Below are 8,551 nucleotides of genomic sequence, written 5' to 3' on the forward strand. Positions count from 1 at the left end.
GTGAGTGATGGGCACACAGCAGAACTTCAACAATGGTAAACATTTCGCCTTGGATAATGAACCATCTATATGATCCTCCAAAACGGAAGAGGAGATTGTAATTAAGCATGAGGCTTATTCTACCCAGTGGCTACGTTGGAAATTGAGACACAAGCAGGAGACAGCTTCAGAAAGTAAACGGTATTTAACCTTGCAGTAACGAAATCGTTCATCAGCAACTGAACAGACATCTTCGCCATCTCTGTCAAACGAGAGCTACATCCAACTTCTTGGTCTGATAATGATTGTTATATTTTAAGTAGAGGATTGTAAGGTTATAATTTAATAAAAGTCTTACACTGAGGTATTTTAGCTTACACTGAATTTGTAACCGTCACGTGATGCACATTGTGAACCTGTGTTTTGATACAAACCTTTTCTGTTAATGCGCAAGCTAAAACATCCGCACGTAATAATTTTCTTGTTGAGTTTACCTTGTGCATTTAGAAACTACACGAAGGGTCTTGAGTAACTTAATTTAGTATCTTATTTTATTGATAGCTATTCCCTATCTATAATTTTACTAACTAGTAAGAGGTTTTTGAGTACCTGCATTCGCGGTCACGAGGCTCAGGCTTCGGTCCTCTGAAAGCCCTCTCTTGCAGCCAGTGTGCGTCGTATGTTCCCTGGTGACCGTCTGCCCATAGCATTTTGACTCCCTCTCCAGCGTTACTCACCTGAAGAATACGGTCCAGTGCGTTAGCAAACAACTGAGGACCTTTGCATCACGAATCCTTTTGGCTTTACTATAGGAAATAAGTCATGACAGTATTTGGTACAGGTTATTTTATACAAGCAGTGGCACTCGTATATGCCTGGCCTTTTGTGGGTTAGTCAAGCACTACTGGCCTTAAATCTCGCGTCTTTAAATTAATTACCCTAAATTATAATACATACTGTAGTGTAACTGCATATACTGCTCGAGCTCATTATGGGTATACATAAGAACATAAGAGCATAAGAAATAAGGGAAGCCGCAAGAAGTGACCAGGCTTACACGTGGCAGTCCCTGTATGAAATATACCTACCTATTTGCACCTATTATCCCCATCCATAAACTTGTCTAATCTTCTCTTAAAGGTCTCTAGTGTCCTAGCACTAACAACATGATTACTGAGTCTGTTCCACTCATCTACCACTCTACATCTCACATCTACCACTTTTTTCCTATCTCCTTCCTAAACCTAAATTTTTTCAAGTTTGAACCCATTATTTCTTGTCCTACCCTGGTTGCTGATCCTAAGAATTTTGCTTACATCCCCCTTGTTATAAATAACCCTTATACCACTTAAAGACTTCTATCATGTCCCCTCTTAACCTACTTCTCTCTAAAGAATGTAAATTTAACAGCTTCAACCTCGCCTCGTAAGGAATCCCGCTTGTTATAACCCTTATACCACTTAAAGACTTCTATCAGGTCCCCTCTTAACCTACGTCCCTCTAAAGAATGTAAATTTAACAGCTTCAACCTCGCCTCGTAAGGAATACTCATGTATCCTTTTAGTCATTCTCCTCTGTACCGATTCTAATAGACCTATATCTTTCTTGTAATGTGGGGACCAGTACTGCACAGCGTAGTCTAGATGAGGTCTGACCAGCGCCAAGTATAACTTTAATATTACTTCCGGCCTTCTACTTTTAACACTCCTAAAAAAGAATCCTAGTACCCTATTTGCCCTGTTTCTGGATTCTATGCATTGTTTCCCTAGACGAAGTTCAGAGCTAACTATAACTCCTAAATCTTTCTCGTACCGTGTACCTACCAGAGTTTGGTTGTTTGATGTGTACCTATTGTGTGGGTTTCCTCTACCTACGCTAAGTACTTTGCATTTATTGATATTAAATTGCATTTGCCATCTATCCGTTCATTCATTCATTCATTCTATCTAAATCTGCCTGCAAGGCGATGGCATCCGATTCTGACCTAATTAATCTACCTATCTTTGTGCCATCCGCAAATTTAATAACATCACTACTAATTCCACTATCCAAGTCATTGATATATATTAAAAATAACAATGGCCCTAATACTGATCCCTGTGGAACCCCACTAATTACATGACCCTATTCGGATTTCGAGCCGTTTATTACAACTCTCTGTCGCCTGTTACTAAGCCATGACCCTATACAGCCTAACATCTTCCCATCTATCCCTTTTTCCCTAACCTTTCTCAGGAGCCTTTGATGGGGTACCTTGTCAAATGCTTTACTAAAGTCCAGATATAAGATATCATAACTATCACCATTATCTACTGCCTCGTACACTTTACTGTAAAAACTCAACAAGTTCATCAGACAAGACTTCCCCTTCGTGAAGCCATGATGTGAGTGATTTATCAAGTTATGTTTATCTAAAAGTTCCCTAATGTTCCTCGCTATTACTGACTCTAACATTTTACCTACAACTGAAGTTAAGCTGACAGGTCTGTAGTTAGACGCTAAAGTTTTATCTCCCTTCTTAAAGATGGGTACAACATTAGCCTGCCTCCACATTACTGGTACCTCACCCGACTCTAGTGATTTCCTAAAGACAGAAACTAACGGCTCACTAATAATCTCTTTGCATTCCTTAAGTACTCTGGGATATATCTTATCAGGTCCTGGTGTCCTGAACTTTTTTTAGCCTATCTACCTCCTGTTCCACTATCTCCCTAGTTATGGAAATATCTGTCAGCTTCTCATTCTCATCTGCTCTAAACACCTGTTCACTATCTGTCATATCCTGCATGTTTTCCTGGGTGAAGACAGTTAAAAAATACTCATTCAGAAGTTTACTAATCTCTTCCCCAGAACTAACCAGCTCCCCATCTGCTGCCTTTAATGGACCTATAGTATCCTTATTCTTCGTCCTGTATTCCTGATAAAATCCCTTGGGGTCCGTCTTCGCCTGGCAGGCTACCTTTAATTCATAATTGCCCTTAGCTTTCCTCGTTAACTTCCTGACTGTTCTAACTAATTCATTATATTGTGACCTTAACACTTCTTCACCTGCCCTTAATCTCTTATATATACTTCTCTTACGCCCTATATAATGCTTTAACCTAGCAGTCATCCATTTAGGGTCATTTTTCTGTGATCCTATTGTCCTATACGGGATATTTGCTAACTGACCTGTATGAACTTTATCTACGAAATATTTATACATTTCATCTACATTTACCTCGCCTAATCCCCTCATCTCAGCCCCTACCATCCTCTCCACTCCCTCACCTACTCGCCTCGACCTCACCTCTCTCATTTCACCATGACCTGACATTCCAACATACTCACACCTATCTCCCCCTTCCTCTTTCCTCTTCCCCTTCCGGACACATCTTCCCTCCTCTTGTCCTACACCCTCACTCCTCACCTCACCTCTCTCATCCTGCCTTATCTCTCTGAACTCCGTCCCTGACCTGACCTCACCCTGCATCCTTTGCCAGTCCACTCCTTGGAGGTACCTTTTTAATTCCTCAAAATCTGATCTCCTAAAGTCAGGTATTTTACTAGTGTTTTTGCTTCTAACAGATTTTTCCCATTCGAAATTGTACATAATTTCCCTATGGTCACTGTTACCTAGCTGTCCTCCAGCCTCTACTTGCGTGACTACTTTCTCCCTGTTAGTAAGAATTCAATCTAGAGTATTATTCCCCCTTGTGTGTTCTACGACTACCTGTTTAAAAAAAAAAAATCCTGAATTACCTTAAGAAATTCCTTGTTACCCACAATCAGACTCCAGTCGATATTCCTAAAATTAAAATATACCACACATACCTGACTGTAGCTGCCTGCTCTATTTAATTCCTGCCAGAGTGAGGTGTTAATTTCCTTTGTACTAGTCGGTGATCTGTAAACTACCCCTAGTACTACTGACTGCGATCCTTCCTTAATTCTACCCATATCGATTCTGCTTTGTTATCTGTTTTAATTCTATTGTTCATACAACACTGTAATGTGTCCCTATCGTATAACGGGACGCCTCCTCCTCTCCTGTTTTCCCTATCTTTATAGAACATTGTATACCCATCTATCTTAACCTCTGTATTAAATACTTTTCCTGACATCTCTAACCAAGTTTCAGTTAAAGCAATATCAAATTTCTCTACACACGCTATTCCTCTAAGCAAGTCTATTTTATTCAGAATACTTCTACAATTTTGTGTAGTAAACACTTAAGCTATTTCTCACCTTCCCTGAGTTAGCTACCTTTCTAGTTTTAACTAATTTGCCCCTCGCCTTCTCACTACCCCCTCTTCCTTCCCGAAAAAAGCGCTGGAGTGCAGTTACCTCCCGCTCGAATGTTTCGGCCAAAACAGGAACACCCTGGCGTGATAAATGCACTCCATCCCTGGTATACAAGGTGTCTCTACCATAGAAAAGGTCCCAGTCGATGAACGTCCATCCATTACTCTTACAATGATTCGCTAGCCTGCGATTCATTGTAATAGCCCTGGACAGCAACTCAGCACCAACTCCCCTCCTCGGCAAGACACCACATACCACGGGGATCCCTCCCTTGTCTCTAATCTTGTTCAAAGCCTGTCGAAACCTCCCGATCAGCTCCTCACTCCTGACCTTACCAAGGTGATTCCCTCCCGCACTGAGAAAAACAATGGGCTTGGTCCCATCTTTTTCCAAGCACGTGTCTAGCCTATCAGCTACCTTCCCTATCCCGGCCCCCGGCAAACACACCCTCGACCTACGCTTCCTATCCCTAGCACAGAACGCACTATCTAAGTGCCTAACCTGACTATCTCCAAACACAAGCACTCTACCTTGGGGCAGGGTAACTGCATCTGCCCCCTCCTTCTTGCCTCCTCCAGCTCTGTCCACCTCCTTCTCCTTCCCTTCCTCCAGCATATTGAAGGGATTCTTCGTTTCCACGCAAGGTACCCTGAGGACCTTCACCCTCTTGGCTCCCCTGCACACAACCGACCACTGCTCCTCCGTCGCCTTACTAGGTAAGTTGACGGTGGGGCACGACCCTCCCACAGGTGCTGAGATCCTCTCGCAGAACTCAGCCTGCAGGTCCGAGATCCTCTCACGAAACTCAGCCTGCACCTCTGAGATCCTTCCATGGAAATCAGCTTCCACCTCTGACACCTTCGCAACGAAGGCCTCGAGAACAGGAGAACTAACACAACCAGACGACTCGGCAACACAAGGCGCCATGTCTACACTAGCCAGCTTTATTAGCGTCAGGTCACTGCTCACTAAACACGTCCGTTCACTAGGAACCTTGACCTGAGACTGAGGAACCCTGGCTACATAAAAACAATGAATTTGGATCTGAACTCACCACAGGTACACCCAACACTCATAAAGTTCAGCAACATTTTCATTTCATGTCTGACCTTTACGTCCACACAAGCGACAGAGAGGTCGAGATCTTTGAGCATCACGCGGCGTGCCTGGGAGAATGGATGGTAGCAATTCGGACACTGGCAGTTGTCGCGCAGCCAGATGTAAGGGTAAGACTCCACACTGCTATCCTCCCAGCGTACCTGTGTGTTTTGCAAGGCCTATAGCTACACGCCCCGTAGCATGCCGACGCACAGTATATTAGCAAGATATTGATAAGAACGTTCTTCTAATAGTACGAACCTGAAGCATTTTCTGGTCCTGAAGGAGATTAACAGCAGCGATGGTTGTCCCCGGCTTCGTCTGTGAAAGCGTGAACTCCTCTGCTGTCAACGCTTTCTGCCAGGCCGTCCTGTTCCTCGTGTGTAGGGCGCAGGCAGCATTGTTGAGAAGACTGCGGGAACATATACCCGTTAGCTGATACGTATTTTGGGTTTAGCGCAAATATATTTCATCGATAATGCACAGTACGTCAGAAAGACACATCACCTGGTCAACGCCGGAAGACAGGGGGAGATGCAGTTAACAAAATATGATTAAAAAAAAGGTTTTATTTCATATAAATAAAACCTTGGGACATCTCAAAAACTAGACTACTGTCGTGTATACCGTGGTGCCTGCGGGAGGGAATGTCCGCGGGGCGCCATCACTGCCACGGCGGACCTCACCCTGGCCCAGGTCAATCGTCGCGCTGCCAGCATGATGCTCACTTCTTTCACACGGACGCACGCTGAAAGAAATCCACGGTTGCACACTGAAAAATAATTCACAAATTATAATTCGAATTATCTATAAGAGTGTGAATATTCATTTCTATAATTAGGTTAAACTTATTTTCGTTTAGTGGATGAAGAACGTAATAAACTTGAATCACCAATCATACCAGAGATAACATATCAAATGATATTTCTGATGATACCGTATCCTTGGAGCAATAACACAAATCATCTTCAATCAAATAATATTTCTGATGATTCCGTATCCTTGGAGCAATGACACAAATCATCTTCAGTCAAATGATATTTCTGATGATACCGTATCCTTGGAGCAGTGACACAAGTCATCTTCATTCAAGCCTGTATCACCACGACTGGACTTTTTGTAGAAATACAAAAGTAGTTTGGAAATATCAATACCTATATTATTTCATTTATGTAAGAAACTTTGTTGCTTTCCCCTGTCAAATGGGAAACTACACAAGTTAATGCCGTTGAAAGACACATCAAAGTGGCAAGTGTCAACACCAAAGGAACAATTTAGATTCACTTCCCGATAATTTAATGAAATATTGGATGTAAAATTATTCTGTTTAAGTTTTTGTATTAGATACAGCGTGCAAGCGACGAGTGTTCCGTTGAAGGAGCACATTTTCCGAAGGCGAAGCCAAAATTTACTGCAAGGCACTCTTGCAAGAACTGGGTGCGGGACCTTGTGAGGGTAGGGATCCAGGCCAGTGTTTACTCGTTACCCGCTTAAATTTCTTCGAGAGCATCTTCCGAAGAATGTGCCAGCACTGGTGGCTAGTGGTAGTCTAGAGAAGTAAAATAGTAGATCAGCTACTTATTTCTTTATTTCTTTTTTTTTTTTTTTAATGCTTTGTTTGTTCTTCTTACGAATCACATCCATACATCATTATATCTCTAACTTCAAGTTTCCCCATTCAGTCCTATTCCTCTCTTCCCTCAACATTTATGTTAATATAATGTCTCTTATCACGTCTGCATCCCTTTCGGGCTCTCCATCACTCCTATCTCTGGTATAAGAGTTACCGCAAGTCAGATAGCATTCTGATAACCTCAAGTAGCTTTGTCCATTACACATAAATGTTTGTGATGATGGAGAAAATATTACATGTTTAATTAGTACAAGTGTGCTTTCCAGCCAGTGTGTAGAGGGGATGTTCGGAAGGTTCGCAGGGGTGTAAACAGACACACATGAAAATGACAGTGTTCCTCGTAGAGAAGTGATGGTCAGATAACATGAACAAAGCTAAATTTTATTAAGACCGATGTACGTTCTTTACTTTATTTTTTTATTGATTATTTGTAAAAAAAAAATGCGAAATATAACGAACGTTATGTATTATCGTTTTCTAGAAAAATAAAGGATCAAGTAGGATTCCTGGGTCGTTGTTCAACATCCCAATCTTTGCTTGGTAGTGGAAATTTGCAGAAAACACTAAATCACTGTGCATGACTTTCGTAGCGTGACTCAGTACTCACTTTAGTAGTCAAAAGAAAAAAAAAAAAAACTCAAGGAACAGAATCAAGGAAACATGAAGGTATTGCAAAACTTATCTCAGGATAAATGGCATTGAAATAAAGATTAATGAGAAAATACAGACACAACAATAAGGCGTCACTCTTACTCCTAAATTTTCCATTGCGGTATCAGAAAAATCTGTTTTTAAGAACTTGGAATAGGATGAGGTAGGAATGAAGATGAAAGGAAAGAGCTTGATTAATGTTATTGTAAGGAGTGTAGGCAGATGAGTATGAGTCTGTTCATCACCCGGCGCTGACTGCTCACTATGTATGAACAATCACACAATTGCCGATTTATGTCTTTATTAAAAAATGCTTTACTCTACCACAACGACCATTTTCAAAGACCACAGAGATTATTAGCCTGGTTTTTAAGATATTTTTTTTTCCTCTTAATATAGACAGTCACCTTAACACGTAAAAAAAATAAAAAATGTGCTTGGTCTGACAGCGTATGACGTGCTGGTGGTTTGTTTACCTTCGAGAGAGACGGAAGGCGAAATATCTTTCGTGCTGAAGCTGGCGAAGATCTCCGCGTCGCTCGCCATGGGCGGCCAGCAATATGAGGGGCAGGCACAGCATGATAGATTTGCAATATGGCGAATTATGTTTGATAATTGTTGCATGCTACCACGATGCAATAAGTAATGAGATCTGAGAATGTGTGGATATGTTTATGAGTACACATTTGTAGGTCATATTGATTTGTTTTTTCATGATAACAATCAATGAACAGTAAACATTAATTGAACCATTTCATTATTTGGCACCGAGGCCTTGCATTTACCAATGCCGCTCTTCGGACTTTCCTATATCGACACTTGTTACATAATAATGGTGTTAGCCAACGTATACAGTCATCGAATTACATGTGATTATTTGACACTACGGATACTGAAATGATAAAA

The 8,551-nt window shown here is 41.5% G+C and overlaps 1 protein-coding gene across 1 annotated transcript in view; it reads right to left on the reverse strand.

Annotated features, from left to right (window-relative positions):
• LOC135097487 (gamma-butyrobetaine dioxygenase-like) overlaps positions 1-8,227 on the reverse strand; it is a 12,538-nt gene extending 4,311 nt beyond the window's left edge. Inside the window, exons 1-5 of the mRNA XM_063999431.1 lie at positions 8,122-8,227; positions 5,989-6,133; positions 5,623-5,773; positions 5,373-5,522; positions 589-716 (exon numbers count right to left, since the gene is read on the reverse strand). Of these exons, the coding sequence (XP_063855501.1) occupies positions 589-716; positions 5,373-5,522; positions 5,623-5,773; positions 5,989-6,133; positions 8,122-8,191 (644 nt within the window). The 5' untranslated portion in view covers positions 8,192-8,227. The remainder of the gene's footprint in view (positions 1-588; positions 717-5,372; positions 5,523-5,622; positions 5,774-5,988; positions 6,134-8,121) is intronic.
• Positions 8,228-8,551: the final 324 nt, after the last annotated feature.

This window comes from Scylla paramamosain, unplaced genomic scaffold (assembly GCF_035594125.1).
Source record: "Scylla paramamosain isolate STU-SP2022 unplaced genomic scaffold, ASM3559412v1 Contig22, whole genome shotgun sequence".
NCBI lineage: Eukaryota > Metazoa > Arthropoda > Malacostraca > Decapoda > Portunidae > Scylla > Scylla paramamosain.